Source organism: Tamandua tetradactyla, chromosome 14, assembly GCF_023851605.1.
Source record: "Tamandua tetradactyla isolate mTamTet1 chromosome 14, mTamTet1.pri, whole genome shotgun sequence".
In the NCBI taxonomy this organism is placed as follows: Eukaryota; Metazoa; Chordata; class Mammalia; order Pilosa; family Myrmecophagidae; genus Tamandua; species Tamandua tetradactyla.
In genome coordinates, this window is record NC_135340.1 from 16,241,831 (window position 1) to 16,269,604 (window position 27,774).

A 27,774-nucleotide genomic window follows, 5' to 3' on the forward strand; every position below is an offset into this window, starting at 1 on the left:
TGTATTCATTCAGGTATTCATTTATCCAAAAATTTATCAAGCTCATGTTTCAGTCACTCATGCAGTTTTAAGGTCTATGAATATAGTTACCTAAACAATGTCCTTATCATCTTAAAGTATACATTCTATTACAAGGAAACAGATAGTAGTGAGAAAAATAGAAGATTAGATGATAGGTGGGTATAGATAAATGGATAGATGGATGGATGGGTACATGTATGGATGGACAATCTGATCGATAACAGGTAGCAAAGACTCTGAAGACAAATAAGTATGGATGAGCGAACAGAGAGAGATTTGGCAGGTGAGGAATAGAGCAAACTACTATTTCAGAAGGAGCAATATAAAAAACCTTTTTATATAAGTAAAATTTGAGCACTATTTAAATAAAGGGAAAGAAGCCATATTAACTTATGAATATATGAAGGTAGACAAAGCAAAAGAAATGAGTGCAAAGGAACAGCAAGACCAATGTGGCTAGAGGTCCATGAGTAAGGGTGACAGATTTGGAAGATCATGCTGGGCCTTGTAAAACTTATTAGGGATTTTAGATATCAATTAAATGTGATGATAGCCATTAGAGGATTCTAGGCTAGGAATACATTTATCTTTATAAAGGAATACTTTGACTTCTGGGTGAGAAAGAGTCTATAGTTGAGCAAAAATGGAAGCAAGACCAATTAGAAACCTATAGCAATAGCCTAAGAAAGAATTCTCATCGACAACTTAAAGGAATAAAGAGAACTACAACTTTTAATTAGCTAGAAATAAAAAGGCCATCCTATGGTTTGGAAATTATACTGATGGCCTTCCAGAAGAAAAACAACTCAATCAGATTTGTATTTCGATCTGATAAAATCGAAATTTTATCAGATTTGCTTTTAAGATGTAAGCAAAGCAAGGGTTTTTAAGACTTTTAAGCCCCCGAAAAGGGGTGGCCTATTTCCAAGAAACATTAACTATAACTCAAGACCACTGTATGGAATATACAAAAATATCTAGCACCTACAATGGTAAAATTCATAACAATGGCATCAACAAAAAATTACCTGTCAAGCAAAGAAGAACCCATAATAAAGAGAAAATTCAATCAACTAGAAAGTAACCAAAAATTGAGATGTTAGAATTAGCCAAAAACACATTTAAAGTTATTAAAATTGTATTCCATATATTCAAAAAGTTAAACAGATGGAAATGAAGCAAAACTAGAGACAAAAATTTCAATGTGTATGAGGAAATTCACTGGATGGGATTAATATCAGATTAGATATTGCAGAAAAAAATGACCTCAAGCTCAATGCTGTGGAAACTATACAAAAGAAACAAAAAGAAGACAGATTTGGGGGGGGGGGGGGGTGGAGAATAACCAATGAACTGCGTGACAACTTCAAGCAGCCTAAAACACATGTAATTGGAGTTTTCAAATAAGAAGGAAGACAGGGATAAAAGTAAAAAAAAATGTGAAGAAATAATGGTAAAAAACTTACCAAAGTTGATGAAAAGTATAATCTTGACAGTTCCCAGAAGCTCAACAAAACCCAAGCACAAGAAACATGAAGAACAATACACAGGGTACATGATAATCAAATTGTACATTACCAATACTAAAGACAAAATCTTTAAAAGCAGCAATAGTGAAAAAGACACATTATATATGGAGAAACAAAGATAACAGCAAATTTCTTGATGGAAATAATGCAAAAGAGAAGAGAGTGAAGCAGCATCTTTAATGTATTAAAACAAAAAAGTCAGCCGAGAATTCTATAAACAGCACAATCTTTTAAAAATGAAGGTGAAGTAGCACTTTTTTAGAAACAGAAAAGCTGAAAGAATTTATCAGCAGAAGATATGCACTACAGAAATTATTAAAGGAAATCCTTCTAGCAGACAGAAAATGATACCAATGGAATATGCATGTACACAAAGCAATGAAGAACATTTTAAATGATACCTACATGGGTAAATATGAGATATTGGTCATAGTATTTAAATCTTAAAATACAACAAAAATGTAGTAGGAGGTTTGTAACTTATGTAAAAGTAAAATGTATGAGAGTTATAGTACAAAAGTAGGATAAGAAAAATGAAAGTATTATTAAAAAATACTTATAATGCATGTGAAATAGTGCATTACTGGAAGGTAAGTGTAGCAAATTACAGATGCATAATATAAAACCTAATGCAACCACCAAAATAACAAAACAAAGAGTTTACAGCTAATAAGCCAATAAAAGTTATTAAATAAAATCATCTAAAATATTCAACTAATTCAAAACAAGGAGAAAAAGGAAACAGGTGGAATGAAATTATAGCTCCGGATAAGATGGAGTAAACACATGCCAAACTTCCTCTCCAAATGAATGCAACTACAACCTCGACAGAATATATGGTACAGCTAACTGACGTCTCTGAAAAGTAAATTATTAGCAGACAAACCAAGGAAGACTATCAAAATTCAAACTAGCACTGAAATGGCCAAGAGTTTATCATTTCATTTTCCTCTGCAGCCCAAAACCTAGAAGTGAGCACTGTGATATAGAGAGAGAAGCAAAAGAAACTCTCTAGTTCTTGTAGGAGAGGGGGAAAAGGAAATCCCTAAAGCTCAGAAACAGTGTGGGGGAGGGCCTATTGCTTTCTTCTTTTCTGTATTTCCTCACACATCAGCCCGTAGGGAATCTCACAGGAAGATAGTATCAACAGCTTGAGTGTGAAATCAGCTGGCATTGGGGAAGCAAAGGAGCCAAAACCAAGAGGGAAGAGAACCTAACCTTCCTCTTATTTCATGTAGCTACAGCAAACTGTGTCTTGTTTTGCTTTTTCTCTGTCTTCCCGCCACTGTGACACAACCACAGAACCCAGCAGCCAATGGTCAGAAGATGGAAAAGAGCCACAAATATTCAAAAAATAGAGAGTAGAGAAGGAGCAGCCTGGGAAAGCAATACAATGAAGCTATTGTTAATAAGCTCCTGTACTCAGGCTTGCCCTGCACAGGCTTGGATCTGATCCTAGTTAATATACCAAAAACCCTGAGAAATGAGTTCATAAACAAAATTGCCTAGATCCAGACTGACCACAGGTAGCCACAAATACAAGACAGATGTGAACAGCACTGCAGAGGCTTTGAAAACTGAAGTGACATTACAACCACAGCCCAAAGAAGGCTGGTTAGAACTTGCTGCCTAAACCTAATGTTAAAATATTATCAATAGGATGTAAACAAGTTACAGAATCTCATAATGTAATATTCAAATTGTTCAGGATAAAATCCAAAGTTACTTGAAATGTGAAAAACAACAAAATCTCAAATCACGTCAGAAAAGAAAAGAGTAGCCAACAGATGTCGGAATTATCTGACTTACATGCTTGGTCACGGGTAAAAAAAAATGGGAGAATATTATAATGAGGTATAGACGACCTGTACGTTAAAGTCTAAGCTACTGCACAGGTCAGGCAGGCCTATTTTGGTTAGATCCAGTCTTGGTTATCAAGATAACTTCTGAGCTAACCCAAGACCCTTCATTAATAAACATTAGGGGCTGTCTTCAGTGATTACAAGACTCTGAAGTTGAAACACTGGATAAATGGGTTCAAATGAAGGTTAGTCACAAGGTTTTTACAATCACACAAGCAGGAGATAAAGGCTATACAATCACTACCAGAGATCAAGGCAGCTGGATTAAAATTTAGAGATTTAGGTATTTCCCTCTGTCTATCCCAATAAACCAGAAAGGAAAAAGGAATATCTATATGATTCAATAATCAAAATCATCCCTTAAATCCTGAATTCCCAGTTAGAAAACCATGGAGACCAGGAAAAAATGGCAAAGTATTAAGAAGGTATTGAAAGAAGAGTCATCAACTCAGAATTCTATACACTGTAAAAATATTCTCCAGGGATGAAAGTGAAATAAAGACATTCTCAGATGAAGGAAAGCTAAGAGTATTCAAATTTAAAGCCACCTGTTAAAAGGACTGGTAAAGGAAGTTCTTCAGAGAGAAAAGAAATTATAACAGGAAAAAAGTCTGAACATCAGGCATGAAGAAAAAGCACAAGAAATGGATTGATATGATTGACTATTCTTGATTTCTTTAAAAGATGTTTAGTGGTTGAAAGCAAAAAAGTATAATCTGGTCTGGTGAGGTTTTCAACATACATACATGTAATATATAGCAACTAGAAAATAAAAGAAAGAGAGTAAAGTATCTTGTATTATGGTAATGTGTCTACATTCCAATTGAAGTGGTGAAATACTGATTCTAAATAAACTGTGAAAAGTCATTTATTTTGTAATCTCTAGCGCAACCACTCAAAATATATTCCAAAAGATTTAAACATTACAATTGATAAATTAAACTTGAACACTAAAAAGGGTTAAAATAATCCAAAATAAGGCAGCAAAGAAAAGAGCAACAAAAAGGTAAATAAAATGGTAGCACTAAATCTAAACACATCACTCAAGCACACAAATTAAAAGACAGAGGTTATCAGACTGGATGTTAAAAAATGAAACAACCATATGTCTATAAAAACTCACTATAAAAATATAAACAGGATAAAAATAAAAAGATGGAAAAAGATATACCACATAAACACAAATTTTTAAAAGGTTGTCATGGTTAAACTAATTCAAATAAAAAGTGGACTTCAGAGAAAAGAAAACTGCCAAGGATAAAGGGTGATATTATTTATAAAAGGTCACATCATCACGAAGATGTAATTCTAAATATGTATCTACCTGAAGAAAAGACTGACAGAACTAATGGGAGAAATAAAACAAATGCATAATTATATCTGGAGACTTCAGTACTCTAACAGAAGACAGAAAATGAGCAAGAAATATAGAAAAACTGAAGAGCACTATCAAGCAGGAGGATCTAATTTGCATTTATAAAACATTTCACCCAGTGATTGCAGAATATTTCTTTATAAGTGCATGTGGAATAATTAAGGCAGAAATACCCAAATCTTGGGTCATAAATCAAACCTTAATATTTTAAAAAGAACTGAAATCATACATAAGTGAGATTTCAGACCAAAAAGAATTCAAGTAGATCGCTTTTGGCCTTTTGGCTAAGATCAAGTGTAGTATCTGTTCTTATCAGTTTAATATCTGATATGTCCTCTATCCGAGGACAATATATTAAATGGATTTTTGGAGCAGGGAGACGGAATAGGAGCTTGCTCCGTCCACTCCACGCATCGACCTGGTATTGCAGTACTTCCAGGAACGGTGCACCCCCTCCTTAACTGCGGTGTGAAGTGACAGACTTGAGTTTTCCTTGCTCTTCTGCTTTGCTTATTTCCTTTACCAGACTGGGATGTCTTACAGCTCTCTTCGTGTTTTTCCCCCTGAACTGCTTGTACGGTCGTTTTTTCTTCGTCTCTTTCTTTCCTTCTTTCTTTTCTACTGTCACAAAAAAAAGTAATAAAAATAATAAAAAATAAAAAAATAAAAAAAATTTAAAAAAAAAAGAATTCAAGTAGAAAGCAAAAACAAAGAATTACAGATAAATTTTTAAACACTTCTAAATAATCCATGGATGAAGGAAGAAGTCTCCAGAGAAATTAGAAAATATTTTGTACTGGAAAAAATGAATATACAACATATCAATTCTGTGTGACAAAACTAAAGCACTGTTTTTGGGGAAATTTACAACATTGAAGGCTATAAGTTTACACATGATGGCTAGAAAAGAAAGAAAAACAAATTTAAATCAAGCAGACAGAAGAAAATAAGAACAGAAATCTATAAAATTGAAAATGAAAAAAAAAACAAACCAGAAAAAATTAATGACACCGAAAACTAGTCCTTGGGAATAACAATGAATTCAGTAAACTTCTAGTCAGACTGGTCAGGGAAAAGTCAAAAGACACAAAGTTACACATAACAGTAGTGAATGAAGTAACATTAGTATAAATTCTACTGATATTAAAAGCACAATAAGGGAATATTATGAACAATGCTATACCAATATATTTGTCAACTTATATGAAATGGACAAATTTCTTGAAAGCTGATAATTATCAAAGCTCACTCAAGACATCAGATTCTATCATCGGCTTTTTTGGAACCTACACAGATGATCACAAGATTTTTATCTTCTTGTTTTATTAATTTAATAAATGACACTGGTAAACCAACCTTGCATTCCACAAAATGAATCAAAGACTTAAACATACAAACTAAAACTTTAAAACTCCTAGGAGAAAATCTCTGTGCTCTTGGGTTAGGCAAACATTTCTTGATTAAGGTATCAAAAGCATAATTCATCAAAAAAAATTGATAAACTGGGCTCCAAACTAATTCAATTAAAGTTTTCTGCTTTTCAAAAAGACACTAAGTGATATGAAAAGAAAAGCCATAGATTAGAATATAATTGTGATGCATACATCTGATCAAAGACTTGCATCCAGAATATATTAAAAAATCTCTCAAAACTCATTAATAAGGAAACAAACAACCCAACTAAAATATGGATAAAAGATCTTAAAAAGATTTAAATATGGATAAAAGATCATGGTGATGAATATAAACTATGTGATGATATTGTGAGTTATTGATTATATACCAAGAATGGAATGATCATATGGTAAGAATGTTTGTATGTTGTTACGTTTTAAAAAAAAAATTAAAAATTGAAAAAAAGATTTAAGCACACTCTTTATCAAAGTAGTTTATATAGATGACAAACACATTAACAGGTGTTCAACATCTTCAGTCATTAGGCATATTAAAACCACAATGAGAAAACCACCACATACATCTTAAACTGGCTAAAATTAAGTAGATTAATTATTTCAAGTACTGTCAAAATGCAAAGCAAGTGAAGCCTCAAACACTGCCAGTGGAACTGTGAGATGGTACAACCACACTGGGAAACAGTTTAGCAGTTTCTTCAAAAGTTAAACATATAGCTAGTATATGACTGAGCTGTCCCAATCAACTGGATAAGCATAAAACTGAATGCTTTTAATTGACAGCTGAAAGCATTTCTTATTATGAACATATCTTTTGGAAGAACCAGTACTTCTCAGCATAATTTCCATAAGTTATTATTTCCTTTTTTAACACAGTGTCATTATCGCTCTGTGACCGTACTATTCTGCCTTCATAAGTCAATTCCTCCTGCTGGTTTGAAAAAACTTCCATCCAAAGTGAAGTACACAACAATGAATTTCATTTTTCCCTTGTATTTCTAAACAATCACTTCCCAGGAAGGACACCAATAACAACTTAGAGAAAGCAACACAGTATATTGGAATGAACATGGGCTTTAATACAGATCCAAGATGTTAATATATTGAAGTCAGGTAATCATGATTTCATAAATTATTCTAGTCACTGTTCAACTGTATAAAATGTACATAAATACCAGCACTTACAATTATAAGGGAAAATTACATTAGATAATATATGTAAAACCCTCAGCCAGACATGTAAAGTAGATTGTCAATAAATGTTAGCTCCATTTCACTATAAACATCAACTCAGTTCACAATTCAACTTCATTCCTAGTCACATTAAAAATTAATTTTTATTAATTTGGACCATTTATTAAAAATTCCTTTTTTGCATTTTTATTGGCATGTAAAACTTAAAATAGTAAATAAAAGAAAAACTTTTTCAGAATCCATTCTATATTGATCATACACTTACAATAATGACCCAATAATTTATACATAATATCACGATATTCTAGGAGGTTCTAAAATTTTTATATTATAAAATACTTCTATTTGTAGGCCACATAGGATTGACAAAATGAGTTAAAAAGCCGTCTTAGTACAGATTAGCATTATATTATATTAACTTGAAATAAAATACTAATTACTAAGGATTGACAAAATGAGTTAAAAAGTGGTCTTAGTACAGATTAGCATCATATCATATTAACTTGAAATAAAATACTAATTACTAAACCTTAAAATGCCAAGAGGTTTTCAATGACTTCCGTGAAGTGTGATGACATCTTCATAAAGTGACATTTAATACAAGCTGTGTTCTGCTTCAGATGCAATATCACCTGATGAAAAAGGGAAGGCTAGCAATATCAAGGGCTTTAATAATAAATCTAGTTATCTCTATGCTTAAAGGTAAGTGATTTACAAAGAGGGCTTACTTGGTCCTATGTGATCAAGAGAAAACAGTTCCCTCCCCCACTGCTGATGTTTCAAATCCAAAGATTATATAATATGTGTATTTAAAGAAGATTATCTTCTGAGTATTCTAAGATTAAATTTTAAAATGCCAGAAAGCATATACATATATATAAAATCTGGGTTTATTTTTGGAAATAATGAGAAAAGTTTTCCAAAATTAAACTTTTGTTAAACGACAATTTTTAACATCTTATATGTGAGATTTGTTGGTTATGAAAAACCTGATTCCAGAATTTAGTACTTTTAAAGAATCAATATGCAACTCTCAAACATTTTTAGTAAAGAAAACTTAATTGTAAACATTGAGCTTTTCCACGGTAGATGACTATTACAAAGTTCACTAGAAAATCAATATAGCATTTTAGTTGGAATTTGCTCATTAAACACCCACAGCTCTAATGCAAATTATGATGGAATGAATAAAGCAAATACACATGCTTCTTTCTTTTTATTAAATGTAAAATCTACTGTTAATTGCATCTCGTATGTCATACAAACTTTTATCCTTAACTATTAAATAGAAGCTTTAACAAAAGTCATTAGAGATTCTCTTTCTTTGACTTGAATAAATTTCAATATTTGTTCAGTAAAGGTTCACAGCAGTTAAATTACATTAACAAATATTATTAGCTACTATGTAAGCCAACCAAGTAAAATACTTATATTGTAGGTAAAACAAATCATTGGGTGTTTACAATAATATTTGGATATCTCCATTTTTAAACATCAGTTATCAAATACCCTATAATTCTAAGTCAAATGAGAAAGAATCAGAGAGGATCACTCCCATCCCCCAACATTTACTCAAATGTGTTTAGTAAGCTAATTGTTTTCTAATATGGGCAAGACTAAATATGAAGAGGCTGAACCATACCAAGTATGAGTTCACTGAGTCAAAGCAAAGTACACATTTTTTTAGTAGAACCCAAGTCTACTGACAAATCCATATTCTACACTTTTCATACTGGTTTTAAAATACAGTAGGAGAGAGCATTTTGAAAATCATTCTAGTTTAAACAGTAGGTCATGATTCTCTAAATAATATAATTTGGATAGACATTTTCCAGGAAAAATAATCTACTTGTTGACATCCTCAAGGTCATTATGTAAATACAAAAGATTGAAGAAATCATTAGGTTTGAAACATATCAAATAATCACTGAAAATAACTCATGTACCAAATCCAAAGCAACAAATATAACATAGCAAAAGACAGGCCTTTTCCATAGACAAAAGAATCTCAGAATCTATGAGTATCTACATTTAATTGCTTTACAGAAGCATTAACCATTTGAGGGTATTTATAATACTACCTGGATTCTTTAAAAATATGAAATACAACAGTGTTTTATGAAGCCATTAGATATATTCTAAAACCACAAACATTACAATTCTTTTACATGTTAATTTTATATTTATTTTAAAATTATAAATTTATTATTTAATGTCATAGGAAACTTGACAAATAAAGAAGAAAAAAATTAATAACATCCTAGTACAACTAGGATGGAATGGATCTGGAATGGATGGGCTTACAAACAAATTTGGAGTTTTTAAACTGTTAAAGTTTCTTATATTTGATATACTTCCTCCAGTCTTTTCTCAATGTATTTGTTCTATACATAGTTATAACCAGGATGTACATAAAGCTCTATATTCTGTATTGGCTACTTTATCATAAAAATTTTCCATAGATCTTAAGAATGTTCATACTCATAATTTATCATGTCTATCAAGTGGATGTATCTTTTAATTTAACCATCTTTCTTTATTTCTTAACAGTTTTATGCACATACCAAACAATTCAGCCTAAGTATACAATCAATGGCCCTTGGTGTAATCACATAGTTATGCATCTACCACTACAGTCAATATGAGGACAATCTCATTTCTTTCAATGAAAAAAACCCCATACCCCATATATCCCCCTATTATTGACATTTACCTTTTGTATACACTATGTCTTTTTTAAAACTTCCTTAAAAATTTAATTTATCTTTCTTTGCATGAATTGGAAATTTTAACATAGTTCTTAAATGCCCTACACCAGCAGAAAATTTAACCAAAATCTCCAAATAATTTAATGCTTCTATTTTTTTCCAACAAAATAAGCATTCAACTTATTTTTCTAGAATCTTTTAGAAACCACACTATTACATTTTTCTAAATTTGGATTTGAATTTTCAGCACTGCACATAATTATTTTGTAAATATTTTTTTCTGATCGAAAAGCAATACAGATGTAATTCACTAATACAATGTAAAAATTAAAAATTGGGAGAGGGCAGCTAATACTTTACATAGTTTGGGAACTTTCTCTGGTTATTTAAAATTCACAGTGTATGTTCTCATATTTTCAGAATTTTTCATAAAACATAAAACAGCACTTGAAATTTTATTCAACTATGATGCTTCTAATTTTAGATTCTACTCTGCTCTCAGTTTTCTCACACGAACAACTCTGTAATGAACGTTGGTGCACACAGATCTTTATGTATATACATAGGTAATTTCTTCAGAAAATTCCTACAAGTATGATTACAAGACTAAAAGTAAGCTTTTTAAACAATTAATATAATGTCAAATGTTTTTCTATTTAAGGGTGTTATAAATTGATCCTTACAGAGAACATAATAAATTAGGAAATTTAACAAAAGGTATTTTTTTGTTTTCAAAACTATTTCAAGAACTCTTTCTAAAATTCTCAAGCAATATATACATATATTCAGTACAGATAAGTCTAAAACCATGTAAGAACACTTTTAAAAAATTTCTATGTTAACATTCAGACATTTAACATATCTGACATTGATGCTACAATTTTAATGTGGAACACTTATTCCTGATGTATTAAAATCAGTACTAAATATTTTACTTTCTGTTTTTTTTTTTTTTTTTTTTTTTTTGCATTGGCAGGCACTGGGAATCAAACCCAGGTCTCTAGCATGGCAGGTAAAAACTCTGCCTGCTGAACCACCATGGCCCACGCTATTTTATGTATTTTTGAAATACAATCTTAACAAGTATCTGACTTATTTATGCCAAAGAATATTTATATCATTTTAATATTATCCATATGAAAATACTATGAAGTATAACTTCTACCTACATTTTTTCCGAGATTATTTTCTCTTTAATCATTAAGCAAATATTTGAAAAAGTATTAAAATTATTTCTGCTTTATCTTTGTATTTGTTCTAAATATCATAATTAAATTACATGCTCTTACATAACTGATATACTATTTAAATTCCATAGTAAACCATCCTAATAAAGTAGTTCATAATTGTTGATTATTTTGATGCATAATAGTTTCTCCTTCTATTCAGGTTCATTCTGTTTTTCCAGAAGGAAAAAATATATAATAAACACTTCTTCTATGGAAGAAGGAAACAAAATTGGCCATACTCTACCCTTGGCATTATCTCACCAAGCACTTTACCTAATTAATAATACTAACTCATATCCGCGGGATTCTGTAGCCAAAGACGGTAACATAATCAACATTTTACCTAGCAATATTACTATCTGCATTATTTCAGAGATAGCCCTTTTCATTTTTTATCTGAAATTGCTGGGTCATAGTTCTTGAATCTTTTTTATCCTTCCAAGTGAAATATATAAATTTAAGATATATTATTTATATTTATATAAAAACACATGCAATATACTATATATAATCAATAAATGTTATTTAAGGCATTCAGGGGTTAAACTAAAGGTTATCACATTTTATTAATGGCCATTACATACACAGAAAAATGGGATTATAATATATCTTATTTCTTAAAGTAAATATTATGTTATTTTCTATTGTTCTGGCATAGAAAACTGACTCTTGCTCTTGATCAACAGAACGTGAGAGATGGTATACAATAATAAATAATCTTTTTAAAGAGAGCAACATAAACATATCCTACTATTCAACAACTTTGATTTTTTTCATGTTAATTCATTTGGGTTGTCTTAATATACTTGCTCTAACAGTAGATTACACGTCTACTCTTTTAACACTGCATTTTAACCTGAACAGATAAACTAAAGTTGTGAGTTTCAGGGAAACTATGTCTGAGCAGTTAGACAATCAAAATTAAGTCCCTCTCCTCCCTACCAAAAACAGATGAACTTATTCTGTAATCATGAGGCCATGACAATATTTTCTTATTTGCAAAATAGTATTCTAAATTTGGATGCATGGAAAAGAATCTATGTTTAAAGAGAAAAAGCAGAGTAAATCTTGTACTATAAGTATAAGCAAAGCAAAAACACTGAATTATATGTTAAAATGGATGGATGGATAGATAGATAATAGGTAGGTAAGTTGGTAAAAAGGGAGAGAGAGAAAAGAATGATTGATTTATAAGCACAATACTTAGGAACTAAGGACTCCTTTTGGCTAAAATTCAATATTGCCTTATTTCAGTTTAATTGGAAGAGGATCTCAAATTCATCTTCTCCATGAGATATCAGGAACCTGGATTTCTCTTTGTACCAAAGGTTAATAAGAAATGTGTCTGCAAAAGTCAAACAGCATTAAATACCAAAAACTGATTATTATTCTACTAGAGTTGTTCTGTCATTCATAATCTCTCCATGCTCCAACCTTCCACGGCTAATCTTTAATGGATGACCTGCAAGAAAGGAAAATAACTAACATCTAAAGCAGAGACAACGTGAGTTTTTAAGAAATAGATGAGTATGGCTTTTAAAGAAACATCAGCATTTTAAATACCACAAAAGTAACAAAAAAACTATTTAAATAGACTTTCATGTAAAATGTAAACACCATCTGTATACTGAAAATGCAATATAATAAAAATTAAAGAGAGTTACTCTTCACATTAGACAATTTTCACTGAGACTGTTTAGAAAAGATGAAAGGTTTAGGTGAACAATGTAAGAGTAAATTAATGGATACAAATCAGATCATCTAATATTCTCTTTCATTTTTATAGTCAATTTAAAGTACAATTTGAAATATAAGTGATTTTATAACTTCATTTAGGTGAGAAGAGATAACTATTACGAGAGTCAATGTTTGTGCTGTGCATTTCTAAATATTCTGTAATATTTATAGGTCATACATAGGAACAATTATCAAATAATATTATCCACTCATAATTTCATAACTCAAAACACAGTAAAATCACCAAAAAAATTATGCTATGCTGAGATAAAAATTTCCCAATGTTAATACAATCAGCTGGATAATTTAGCTTTTCTTAAAACTAAGTAAAACACACTTATAATGCATTTCTTCTTTATTTTTACTTTTATACATTTTTTTTAAAAGTAATTTTGTTTCTTCAAACTTTCTAAAAAAATTAAATATGAAAATCAAGGAAAAATGATAACCATTAAAGAGCAAGTTAATTTTTTTTAATGTTTTAAAAGCTATTTTTTAAAAAGATATACAAGTCAACTCTCTGTGAAACAAAAACAATATAAATAACTAAACAACTATTATGACCACATTGAATATGTCCTCTATTAGATCAAGAAGTCTGAGAAACAAGATGGTTATCGCCATCATTATAACCATGTGTCCTCTTTGGGTTAAGCACTTCATAAACATTATCTCAATTAAATACCACAGCAATCTATAATATAGGTTTTAAGCAAGGCTTAGTGAGGCTGCCATTTGCACATAACAAATTGTGAAAAGAGTAGAAGAAAGGTTTGAATGCAAAGTTTGAACTTTTAACAATTACCTAATACAGTAATTATTATATTGAAAAGTAACTGCAGTCTAAAAAGAAATAACTTGAAATATTATTATATCTTAGTCACTGAGGTATATTCAGTGCCTAACCCAGTGCAGAGTATAAAACAGACTCTCAATAAATATCTCTTATTAGGTTTGTACGCAAGTTAACATAGTTCCTAGAAAATAGTAAATGGTTAATAAGCAGTATCAATGGTGATGATGAGGATAAGGACAAAGACGGCTGTGTAAGAAAAAGTGGGGACGGTAAAAGGGCCAACATCTAAGATTTTACCATAATGGAAGATATAATTGAGTTTTAAATTCTCAGAAGATCACATTAGGATGACAGCAATCATGTTATGTAAAAACCATCTGGTAAGCAAAGGAAACAGGCTTGAAAAGTAGAATAATAGTCTACATGAAGAAATATTATAGGTAAAAGTTTGGATTAAAGCCCAAACTTTGAGTTCCATTTCCCTTATTTCAGATTCAATTCATATTTTAGTGAAATGTATCAGTGCCAATAAATATTATATATCTCAAAAGCAATTTTCCTCATCAATGACTCCATTTCCAAATTGTCCTTTCACAATTCAGTTTATTTCCTTTTAACAATGATTCATTAAATTTTAAGTAACTTGCCCAAAGGCACACAGTCAGTATTAAGTATCAAAGCTGTGATTTAAACCTGAGTCAATCTGACTCCATAGCTTTTGGTCTTTCAATCACTTCAAATTGCTTCTCAGAGAAATGGGTGCATTTTGTTTTATGTGATTTTGACTATACCATATTCTTATTCTTATAAATTTGCTGGGAAGACAAGATGGATTAGTATATACATAATGCACATTACATTAACACACATATATACATAAAAATAAATAAGTGGGAAATATGAAAAATAAGAAAAAATGATGTGGGTAAATTTGAAAGACTTGGTCATGTCCATCATAGGGATTTCATAAAACTTTGGTTTATATGGTCTTTACATTTAAAACCTAGTCTAGGAATTCTTTTATGATTAGAGAACAAGTTAAGTTAAAAAACAATGCCACAACCTTCAAAAGTAATATTTACTTTTCCTAATTCCAAATCTAATCCATGCTTATTGTAGAAAACCTGCAAAAGGCAGAAAACTATTAGTTAAAATATTAATACCTCCACTTAAAAATCATTCAACTTTGCTTGTTATAGTTTAAATAGTTTTATAGTATATATGTATATGTCTTCCTAAACAAAATTATACCCTAGTTTTTTCTCCCTACTTCTTTCACTTAATATTGAATCATGAAAATTTTTTCATATTATCAAATACTCTTCATAAATGGTTTTCAATTATTGCACAATGTCTCACAGAATAAATGAACCAAATAATCCCTTATTATCAGATTCTTTAAGCTAGCATAGCTAATACTGACATATCCTTGTACATAACTCTTTGATTTCCACTTTCTTAGAGTAACTCATATTTTAATTAATATTTTATTTTTAAAACTCTATATACATACATTTTTGTATCCTATTTGCTACTTCCAATGTTTGTACAAATGTTTTTCTATAAATCTTTTTTTTTAATGAGAACTCTTCAATTAATTTCTTCCACTGGAACTTATTTCATATTATTTAAAACAATTTTCAGGTGGCAAAAATAAAAATATAGAATAAATTGGGGAGTCTTCTTTCCTCTTTTATTTTTTGGAAGATTTTTGAGCAGGGTAGGTGTCAATTCTTCTTGGAATGTTTGGTAAAAACGTCTTGGGAGATCATCTGGTCCTGGGCTTGTCTGTGTTTGAAGATTTTTCATTACTAAATACTGGTTTGTTGAAGGTCTTCTATTTCTTCTTGAGCAAGTGTAGTAGTTTGTGTGTTTCTAGGAATTTGCCCATTTCATCTAGGTTATCTAAATTGTAGGCATAGTTTGTTCATAGTATCCTTGTATAACGCTTTTTCTTTTGGTGGCGTTAGTAGTAAAATCACCCTTTTCATTTCTGATTTTAGATAAGTATTTCTTTTAATTTGGAGTGGATTTTGAAAACATTAATATTTGACTTAAATACATTATAACACTTATTCCAGTGTGTCTCTTTACAAGATACCTCAGCAAATACACTTTTTATTTTAAATATAAAAATAAACAGTGTAGAAACAAGTAATTATTCTTATGTGATTATTTGTTCTTTCACATGACACGGAATCAAACATTCTATTACTACATGTAATCATAGTCTTACAATGTTCCTCTTTCTATTAAGGTACCAACATAGCTGTTATTGTTGTTTTTCTTTTTGACTGTACTTGGCACTAATCAGGTAGATGATAAGTCTATTTAAGAATGTATCAGAGAAAATATGAAAAAGTTCCAGTCCTAAAGAAGTCATACAATTTTTTGTAGTTTCAAACGAATGGATTTCATAAGTAATTTAGCATATCTTTTATTATTGTCCTATGTCAAAATAATACTCTATAATATTACAAATAAAATATCTTAAAACCCTTTTAAAATTTGGGGGAATTTTACTTTATGTCATGTTTGTAATGAAATGGATACGTATACCTCATTTAATTATATTGCTTTGTTCTAGGGAAACTGCATAGCACTATTTACATCAACTTATGAAGCTGTAACTATTTGAGGTATATACTTAGCTATATATATTATATAAAAGTTCAAAGAAGAAAAATATTATTATTTAATGAGCTTCTGCCTCCAAGAAATAGGTGGCCTATGCAAACACATTAGTTCATGATTTTCAATAGGTCATGATGGCCCAAATTTTACTAAATTACTTTTGTAAGATACACTTGAAATTAAAATTATTATGCAAACACCATAAACAAATGTACTTCTTGTAAGATCATCCTAGCAATTAGTATATATCTACTATAAAAATCCAAGAAACTTCCAAACTGCTCTAAATTTATATTTGAATTACTCATTTTTAACATACTGTTAATTTCCTTTAAAATATCTTACTCTAATATTTTCCCACTAAAAGAATTATGAATTTCATGGTAGTTTAACATTATTAGAAAAGCAACCATCCAATGACTCAGCTGGAGTATTTATTTATGGTTATCTTGGTTATATTTTCAGTGATGTTAAGTTCTATTTTCCATAGTAATATTCTGAAGACAAGCTAGACTGCTTAATCAGACATTTGATCTAGAATATAAGAATTCTTTCATATATGTGATCAGTTTATGTGCCTTAAGGTATGATTATAATCTCTGACCAATCACAAAATACAGTTCTTAGAATTATTCAAACTGATATAAAAACGTTAAGTGATCTCTAAAATTCCACTGAATTCTAACATCTGTTATTCTATGAAATTTCTTTAATGCACTAAAAAAGTATAATGGAGATCATAGACTACTGAGATGATATATGATCACGTCTGTAATATATCTCAAATATGTTAAAATAATTTTTTGCAAAGACCTGTGAGAATAGATGTTAAAATATATTTAAGACATTTATAATTTTAAACTTTGGCAGTGTTATATTTTCATCTTCTCAGATGAAAACTTATTAATTGCACAAAATGGATTTTTGAACTAAACGTAGGTTTCTATTGGCAATGAATATATGACTATCTCCATACAAAAGAGAAGTATTTCCTCTCAAGGAGCTAAAACAATAAGTGGTATTTGAACTGCTGGTTGAAAGGTAGAGGCACTGGTAATCATTATTTCCCCTTGTTTGTTCAGGCCCTTCCAACAAAACAAACAACCTTTTTGTGATTGGATTGACATGGTGTTAACAATGCATTTAATGCCCAAATCAGTATGAATACAGGTAAAGCTCTCACTAATACCAGTACCAGGATGTTAAAGCCACCTATTTTCTAAGCAACCAAAAAAAAAAAAAAAAAAAAAAAAAAAAAAAGACAGATCTTTCCTCCTTTAGCAAATAAGCTAGTATTCACCAAGTTGTATCATATAATAACCTTATGTATGATTCGTAAGACCATCTACTATATACCTGCTGTCTTTTCAGCAATTTTAGCTTCAGTTGCTTTCTCTTGGAGTTCCAGCTTAAGCTTTAGTTTTCTCTGTTCTTTATCTTCTATTATCAATTTTTCTTGAAGCTGAAACACATTGAAAAAAATATTTTTTTCTGACAAATTTCCTGTACAAAGATGATGAAACTCAAAGTAAAATTTTGGTTCTTATTTTTAAACCCTTATATAATATTACATTGCAGTGCCTAAACACATATTATGACTCAACAACAAAAAAGTATTTGAAGGCTCTAAGATATTTTATAAAAATTACCTGTATTGATACAGAAATCACAAAAACATTTTAATATAGATTTAATGTATATGTACATGGGTATGTGTATAAATACAGGCAAATGAAATAAACAGGAACATTATTAATAAAAACTACTATAGAAAGCAATCTTATCCATTCTTTTGTCTTAGAGCAAAAGATTTAGAAGGGGCTATACTAATAAAATAATGAACAGCATAGCTTTAGAGCTTCATTTAGTAATTTCAATATTTTGAAACAAAGTTAATTAAGAAAATAATCATAATATCTGATACAAATCTCTTTAAGAATGCTACCCATCATATTCCATTTAAATTGGCAGTGGCAACTGGCTCATAATAAGCATGTAATAAATGCTAAATGAAAGAAAAATATCTCACACTCTCATACAGAATTCCTCCAAATGTTTTCTTTTTTAATTCCTCCCTAAGCTCTTGTCATTTCGTTGCTTTCCTTCAGAATGATCAACATTCCTAACATTGTGCTTCAGTTTGATTAGGTCAAACAAATAGAATATTAAAATCACAGAATATGTAGAGGCTAAAGCAAAAGGGCAGAGAATATGAACATTAAAGGTAGTATTGTTCAAAGGACTGTAAATGGAAAAAGAGTCAGAAAAGAAGATAAAACATGACACTGGATCGGACAAAACGCACTGGTGAAAGAGAATACAAGGTAAACGCTAACACTGTCAAGATTTGCTATTTTAAATTTTAATTACACATATCACTGAGATGAAACACAGGGCACAGATACCAATTCTTAAAACGTTAATACAGTAAAAGGAAACCAATGCATCATGTTTCTATTCTCCATAATCCTGAAGAAACTACAATAAAACTTGAATGAATCTTTTTTCAAAGGAACCTACAAAAGATACCACTGATCTATGAAGAAGGAAGTGATACTGCAAACCAACAAGATATGAAAGCAAAAAAAAAATGTTTTTATCTGTTTTCTATAGTCAATCCTTCAACTCAACCATACCCTAATAGACCAATTAGCAAAGACATAAAGCTACTGTTAAAAGTATTAAAGTACACAATAAAACTTGATTAAGATGGATAACAAAACAAACTTAGAAGGTCACAGCTACAACCCTACTGTACAATTATCAGATTTTCTATACAGTACCTTTTTATTGCTTATTCTGAGACTGTCCAATTCTTTTAGAAGTGCTACTGTCTTCTCTTTATTTAAGTCTGAAGTAATTTGACAAGGAATCATGAATTCGTAATGCAAATCATTATTTCTATGCTCCATAAGGCTGCAATAAAGAAAACTATTAAATAATATACACAGATGATATCTACTACACAGGATCTAAAAATTTTACCCTTCAAATAGAAGAGACAAATTTAATTTTTAACAATGATATGTAAAGTCAGATAATCTTACATTTCTCTTGTTATGCCCTGTATGCAAATAATATGGATAAAGAAGAATAAATGTATTAATTTCACAGAAATAGGTTAATCAATCAACTGAGGAACCTAAATTTGTAGATAGCATGTAGTGATATCTATAGACAGATTCATCGTTCAGTATATTAAACAAAGAATTCGAGGGGTTGTGAATATTAATTCAATTTTTACTTTTGATAAGGACTCTAGACAGATTTCTTAGTGTTTCTGAAACTGTAAACAAAAATCAGAGAATTTTTCAGTTTGGTTGACAGAATACCATATTTCCATATTAAATTCAAAACATATTAAAAACCAAAACCTATTTTTGCAACATCTAAGGGAAAATTAAAATGAAAATAGTTTTTAACATTTTATATGATATTTGAGAACAGTTATCAGCTGGCTAGCAGGTGGTACAAGGGAAGGAAAGGGAGAAGAGATGGGTTGTTTTGTGAAGGCATTATATTAAATTTGTAAGCACAGGTAAATCTCAGAGTCTACCAAGAATAAATTAAGCAGTGAAGCCTAGGAGTGCCAGTGTGGCTCTACCTACCATGTATATCTTCTGTCATAATTATAGTAGATCTCTCATACCCTGGCTTTAGACCCATCTCTACTATTTATTTTTCCCATCTGGTTATAAAATGTTTATCCCCTCTTCATTCACCCTTTCCCTTATCACTCTAAATGTACTACAGTATGCAGCTCAGTAGGAGCAACATTACTGACCCTGATTGCTAAGAGGGGGGAAAACATTAATACATCTACTCTAACATTTTTATATAAAATTAATTAAAACCAGATGACTAAAAAAATTGGTCAGTAAACAGAAATAGTTGTTCCTATACAAAACTCAGTTAAATAAATAGTATTCTACAAAATATTATTTTTGGCTAGAGTGAAAATATAATTATACTAATTGGTTACTGAAAGTTTTTAATCTAATAATGTTTCCACTGCACATGACTAATTACCAAAGTACTATTCCATGGATAAAAGCAGTAGGTGTCACAAATTCAAATCCCATCATGGAGGTAAAGTGAAGGAGTAAAAGCTAGAGAATGTAAAATAGAGGATGACAAATGGGAGACTACAAGGTCACTATAAAAATATGCAAAATCATTTAAAATACAAATTATACTAACCAAAACATATCTTTAATCTTAATTTGTCCAGAGGCTGGCAGTTTTTAAACTCTGATGAATAAAACCACATTTATATCAATTTAATAGTAATTTCCAAATCCCTAATGAAAGGCCACATAAAATAATATTCAACAAGAAACAAAAAAATCTCATCACCTTCATTCAAACTCATCTTTTGCTTTGTCATTCAACTATCTAGACTTGATTATTAGCAATGTAACGTAAATAACAGAAAACTTTGGCAGACTTCCCAAATTCTAAGTTAATGAAATGTCAAATTTAGCCACACACACACACACACACACACACAAACACACACACACACACACAAAAGAATGAAAGAAAGAAAAATAAAAAGTTCTCCTGATTCTTATATTCTAAATCTAAGGAGGCTAGTACTCACTTGGGTTTTTCAGTAGCGCAATAAGCTGTTTCATCATTTGGGTAAGAACTGATGACCTGAGAATTCCTTGATCTCTGCCCTGGCAGTTCTGCATTCTCATATGTGGCTTCATTAACTAATTCCCTGAATATCTGATGCATGCTTTCGGCAGAATTCATAGTCAGTAGCTCATCTGGTTGCGTACTTTTGTTTTTCCCTGTAGTTTCTGGTTCAAGATAACTGTGGGTTATATCTGTATTAAAAAAAGAAAGGTATGTGAAACATCATAGCTACATATTAAATCCTTCAATCAAATGGATATTTTTGTGAAAGTAAAGGCTCTCATAGTTTTAAACACACACTTAAGTCTGTTCCTACTGTAATCAAACAAGCATATATCGTTGTGGATTTTGCCATTAATATTTCCAAATTCACAGTCCATAGAAATTTAGCACAGTGATTCACAACTTTGGCTGCTGTTGAATAACCTAGGGAGTTATAAAAATCCTCATGTCAGACCACATCCTATATTAATTAACTCAAATTTTCTGGGAGCAGGAACCAGTCACTGTTTTGAAGCTTCCCAGATAATTTCAGTGTATAGCTGAGGTTGGCAACCATTGATTAAGAGGTATTTTTTCTAGATTACTTCTCTTTTCTAGATTTTTTCAGAAAAATAGAGTAAGTTAAAAACACAGACCAGACTGCCCAGGTTAGAATTCCAGCTTTGCCAAGCTACATAACCTTGGGCAAATTGCTTAACCTACCCATGCCAGTTTCTCATTTGTAAATGGCAATATAATACCACTTCATTGAGGTGTTCTGAAGATTGAGTTAATGTATGACTTGCCACATCGGTAAATGTTAGCTATTATTTTTGTAATCATCAACATTATACTCTCATGATAAGGAGAATTGTTTCTATACTCCATTTTATCAGATGTATATTACACAGAGGATCTATTTCAAAAATACTGGCTATCTCATAAAAATATTTAAACTGTAACTAGCAAATAACTATTTCAAAGGAATACTGTATATTTAATACCATAGTGAAGTTTTGAGGAGGAAATCTCTCTCACTCTCTTTCTCACACACGTACACATACACACACACAGAGAGAGAGAGAGAGAGAACAAATGCTTTCACTGGTAAATCATCAATGGGCAAAAATACTGATTTTAAGGAGTGCTTTATTATTAACAAATAATTCTTGAACTTAACAAGTAGATGAACTTCACCTTCTTTTTGGTGATGCCTTTTCCAACCTGTTAAACTTGATCCTTCTGAGACAGAATGAAGAAAGCTGTTTTAGAATAAAAGAAAATGGAAGGGCATTTCTAAAAAAAATGTACATCTCACAAAGCACTCATTCTTCAATGGAAAATTTTTTGGTTGTATATATGCTGAAATTAGATAGTTATAAACACTAAGTACTGAATCTATGGCTGGAAGCAGAATCTGAAATCATATGTTTTGGGTAAATAACTCGAGTTCACTTTGAGGAAAGAGTTGCAAGAGAAAATGTGCTATCATAATTACATGCTATAAGATATATATGAAGTTTTAACATTATATTCTGTTTTAACGTAAACTTTAACAATTATTGGGACAGAAGTCTTATATCTGATGATTATTTGTTGGTTTCTGACATTTTAAAACTTGCTTGGTTTGCTTAAGATGTCCACCATTGTTTTAGTTTGCCAATGCCGTGGGAATGCAATATACCAGAAATGGACTGGCTTTTATAAAGGGGATTTATTTAGTTACAAATTTACAGTTCTTCCAAGGAAAGGCAGCTGGCTTTCCTTTGACTTTCTCTGTCACATGGGAAGGCATAAACATCTGCAGGCCTTCCCTTCCCTCTTGACTTCCAGGTCAAACAGCTTTCCCTGGGGTGACTCCTTTCTCCATCTCCATCTGGGTCTGCACTCTGGGTTTGGGTCAACTCTGACCTCTGAGCTCTCAGCTAAGTTGTGCTAGGCTATGCTGAGCTCTAAATGAGCTCTCCTTTTAAGCCTCTAGCTAATTAAATTAAATGTCACTCATTGGAGAAGGCACTCCCCTTAGCCAACCACAGACAGAATCAGCCACAGATTAATTTCACATGCTGATGATTTAAGTCCACAGCAAAAGAACAACTGGGAACCATTATCTTGTCAAGCTGACACCTAAACTTGATACCTAACTACTACAACCATGACAATTTTCTAGAATAGGCTGGTATCAGTAGAACAGGGCCTCCAAAATACGAATGCTGGGATTTTATAAATTGATACTAAAGACCACCTCAACATTATAGGCCATGCTTTCGAACACTAAAATGTAAATTTATAAGGAATTTGAATGAAAGAAAAATTATAGTTACTGAAAGCAATATCAGAGAACAAAAACTGTCCCTATAAACATACTGAAAAGGAACTAAAAGGACCCATCCTAGTCTCTAGCTTATGAAGTGTGAAGATTCTACAAAAGGTGAAAGGATGAGTCATGGAGCACTGCTAGATATAAAAGACCCCAAACCCCCATAACAACACCACATCAACTGTTTCAGACTCTAAAGTTTGGTCTTTTGACCTGCTTCTGAGACCAAATTAGCATTATTTTTCTCTTCTTCCTTCTATTTCTGTATTTCTGAATCTAGTTCAGCATTGTTCTCCTTTCAACTTTTTATTCCTAATCTCCTGTGTTTACTTTATCCCATCCCTAATATCTATACTTGCTATTTGTTTACTGGTTTTATAGCTCTCCTTCTTACTTCAGTTTTAACAGAAGGTCAAATTTTTGATTGGCAAAAGAAAACTCTATGCCAATTTCTCCTGCACCTGAGTAATTATAACTCCATGAAGTATTACTAAAACAAACCCATCAAGTTCTGACACACTTCTAGATTAGTCATGTTTAATATTTTCAAGAAACTCATACTCTGTGTGAGCTGACTCTGATTACTTCTTGATATTTTTAAGTTTGCTATGTAGTAAGAGCTTCTAAGACTTCTAATTAAAACTGTTCAGAAGACATTTGGAGACTGCTCTGCAGATCAGACCATCCATTTTCTTCTAATGAGAATTAATTTTACTTTAAACAAGGCTAATACATGAAATTTCCCTGCCTGCCTCCCTTTTTTGATCAAAAAAGGCAAATGCTAACCTTTATTGGAATTAAACTATTTGACACATATGATTTCAGTAAATTATTGTTTAAATCCTCTGAATGTCCTCAATGTGCTTTCTACTCTGCCACTTATATTATAGCAGTATTCAATCATTTGTAAGAAAATTTGACCCCTCTAATTAAATAATTGATTTATTATTTAAAAATCATTCATGGAAAACCTAAAGTGTGATGTATCCTGTGACAGGATAGTGGGAAAACAAAGATAAGTAAGAAACAGACTCCCTCTTCAAAGTGTATATGGCTCTGATTTGAAATTAATGTGATAAGGACTACATTTTGACTACAGAGACCAAATATATAAAATGCCAGGCATACTGATGTTCAAGTGGAAGATTCTAGGAGGACTTCACAAGCATTTGTCCCCCAAAAAGAGCAACTAAGAATAAGCAAAGTAATGAATTGCCAAGCGGTTCTTCTAGGTAGGTGATGTAAATAAAATGCTGACAAACTGTAAGGATAAGAGGAGGATATAAAAAACAGAGGAGAAGAAAAAGATTTAAGAAGACCAAAGACAGTTCTGGAATTGAAATGACAAGATATTAGAGTCAAGGAGAGAAAACTTTCTAAAATGAGCAACGGGTAAAGTCAAAGTCCAAGATGTGATCATCTGGGAATGGGTTGATGAAAGGGATTGATGGTGAAGGAGGAAAATCAAGGAATTAGGATGCTGAAAGATTTGTCCTTGGAGACACTGAAGTCATTCAAAACAATGGCAGGAAATGGCGAGGAAAAATAAAAGCCACATGAAAAAGACATCAATGACTAAAGAAGACAAACAGATATGAGGAAGCTGACAAGAACTGATGGCAGATAACAGAGTGATTTTTAGCTTTTTTATTTTGAAATAATTTCAGTCTTACAAAAACACTGCAAAAATAGTACAAAGAATTCCTATATATCCTTCACTCAGATTTCCTACATGCTAACATTATACTTGCTTTATTATTCATTCTATCTATACCTACCCATCCAGCTGCCCACCCATCCATCCATACATACATACACCCATCTCCCTGCCTCCCTCCCTTAGCTAGCTCACCTATCTAACTCTGCAGCCAAGGAGAAAGATTTTTATGAAGTGATAATGGGATGAAGGTACAAAAAGCTTTACTTGAATTATCTGTATTGTCCTATCTCTCAAAACAAAATTGCATATAGAAATACAAACATAAGCCAAAAAAAATGCTCAAAAAAAGTGAAGTCATGGGTCTGTTTAGTACACTAGTCAATTAAAACAAAATATTAAACGGGAAAATATTTACTTATTTGTTTATTTGGGGGAAGAGGGTTCATGGGCCAGGAATCGAATCCAAGTCTACCACATAGCAGGGAAGCATTCTATTACCACCCAGGCACTTTATTCACTTGTTTTTTAATTTATTTTTATTTATTTTATTTCCCATTTAAATTCTTACCTCTAGGCAGATGAAGGCGTAAAACCATTCTATTGATCCCTCAGCCCCCATCATATGGTTTGAAATGGAAACTCAATAACTTTCAGTAGTAATCCGCCTCAAGGTTTATACAATCATCATTGTTAAATGTTCTAACAAATGGCAAACCAAATTCTCTCAATACTATTTAAACTCATTTCTCTGTGTGGATTTAGAGAATAAACTATGAGACTCTTCATAAGTCTAAGCATTTCTTTTCACAAAATTAAGTAACAGGAAATTGTTTATGACAATAATCAAGACCTTTATTTACTATATTTGATCTTCTTTGGACACTGTTTTATTTGGACATAAAAACTTAATCACTTCAAAAAATATGATTTCCCAAATTTTGCTGTTATTCTAGTGCTATCATGCTATCACTGCCATGCAAACTCATCCTGTGACCATTTGAAAATGACACTATAAAAGTCTAACTACCAAGAGTTCCTCTAAAACACTACCTACCGCTATTACTAGAAACAGTTTGCCACCTAGGCAAACCAGGTAGTCTAAGTAAAAAAATTTTTTAATCTTAATATTAAATACATGTTCCTAGGCCAGCTGCATTATATGTTTTGAAGACCCTCTATCTTTCTGTGACCTTCAGGCTGTTCCACTGGATCATTTTCATGATCTAATGAATTCTCCTTATTTCTGTAGGTATCAGTGTGGCCAGCTATCTCAATGCCAGCGTTGCTGTTACACTCTCAATTCCATAGTCTACAAAATTAGCAGTATTAAGATACCACGTCCTATCACAGGAAAGAAAGCTTTGGGTTGGTCTTTGAGTTCAATTTTCCAGACAATTATATATTAATGTAAAATATACTGAGTTAAATGGATAATCCCCAAGAAATCTGACTCTGGGCCAAAAATGACTGTTATTTCCTTTTTCAACTATTATACAGATGAGGAGAGGGCTACAATCAAATAGGATTCTTAGAAGCAGGGAAATTCTGTTCTGCCGGGCTTCGTAAATAGTTTCTGACAACTGGTATCTGTGTAAATGGATTTGATGGTCCCCTGGGGGTTCAATACTGTTGACAGAGCTGTTTCTTCAGAGTGGTTGAGCAAGAATTATCTCTAGGGATCCTACTGGGGTTACTCTGAATAGCAACACCCCAGCTACCTGAGAGCTCAGGGACAGAAAAGAGAAAGGAGCAAAGAAGTACTGTAGGCAAGTACATTCACACCAGTGGATCTCCTATCTTCTTAAGATGCACGTGCTACTTCAGAGTATATCTAAAATGAATTATACTAAAGGCAATGTATTAATGTTTCCCACACTTGCTAACACAATTGGTCATCACTTCTTTAAAGTTTTCATCCTTTATGGCTTTGCATCTGATCATATAATTAATTAAAAAGAGCAAAAGCCTCATGTTTAGCACATCTTTCTTTTCTATAATGTCTGTCACGCTATATTTGGATATAAATGACATGCTTTCTGCTACTAAAGCAGGAATATAAATTAGTAGAATAGTTTCACATTTTAAACGAAATATACTTTTTCAATGGTTAAGGATTTATTTATGAACATTAGTTTCAAAGTAATAAAAACATTATCAACTAGCCTCTAAATAACTTCTACCAATTCTTTAAGTAAATGTAGGTTCATTCTCTATCTCCCCCTCCGTACATGTATATGTGTATAAATACAATTTATTTCCTACTACTTATTTCCTTCTTTTGTCGGGGAAAAGGTTAGTTTTCCACATAGATAAATTTAATATGTTTTTCAGCCCAAAGATAAAAGAAAAACATCAGAATCTTCAGTCATATGACTTACTAAGGTTTACAAGAGAAAAGTTTAAAATTTCCAAAGAAAACACTGGTTTGTTTAGACTTTCCAGAGTGTATGGATGACTTCTGAAGCCATACTGCAGGGCTTGAATTTTGGTTCTACCACTTAGCTGTATGCCCTTTAGCAAATTATTTAACCTTTCATGAATTTCCCTATCTACAAGATGTGCTATTACCTACACCTCAAAAGGTAGTAATGAGGATTAAGATATTTTAAATTATATAAATCTCTAGGAAAAATGTCAACATAGAAGGCACACTCAATTAATGTTAGCTGCT

General features: G+C 31.3%; 1 protein-coding gene and 1 non-coding gene across 11 annotated transcripts in view; one reads left to right on the top strand and one right to left on the bottom strand.

Moving 5' to 3' along the window:
- The window catches only part of MIPOL1 (mirror-image polydactyly 1), a 503,449-nt gene that overhangs the window by 298,981 nt on the left and 176,694 nt on the right, over positions 1-27,774 (bottom strand). For 7 of the 10 annotated variants that reach the window (XM_077126913.1, XM_077126915.1, XM_077126911.1 and 4 more), the window contains 3 exons: positions 21,101-21,332; positions 19,281-19,413; positions 17,854-17,959 (listed from right to left, as the gene is read on the bottom strand). In XM_077126913.1, the coding sequence (XP_076983028.1) occupies positions 17,854-17,959; positions 19,281-19,413; positions 21,101-21,258 (397 nt within the window). In that variant the 5' untranslated portion in view covers positions 21,259-21,332. Of the gene's footprint in view, positions 1-17,853; positions 17,960-19,280; positions 19,414-21,100; positions 21,333-22,320; positions 22,386-27,774 lie in introns of all 10 variants that reach the window. The other 3 variants (XM_077126919.1, XM_077126917.1, XM_077126918.1) reach the window with 2 other exon arrangements.
- Positions 5,053-5,242, top strand: LOC143656669 (U2 spliceosomal RNA). Its single transcript, XR_013162574.1, has one exon. It is a non-coding gene; the product is annotated as a U2 spliceosomal RNA (small nuclear RNA).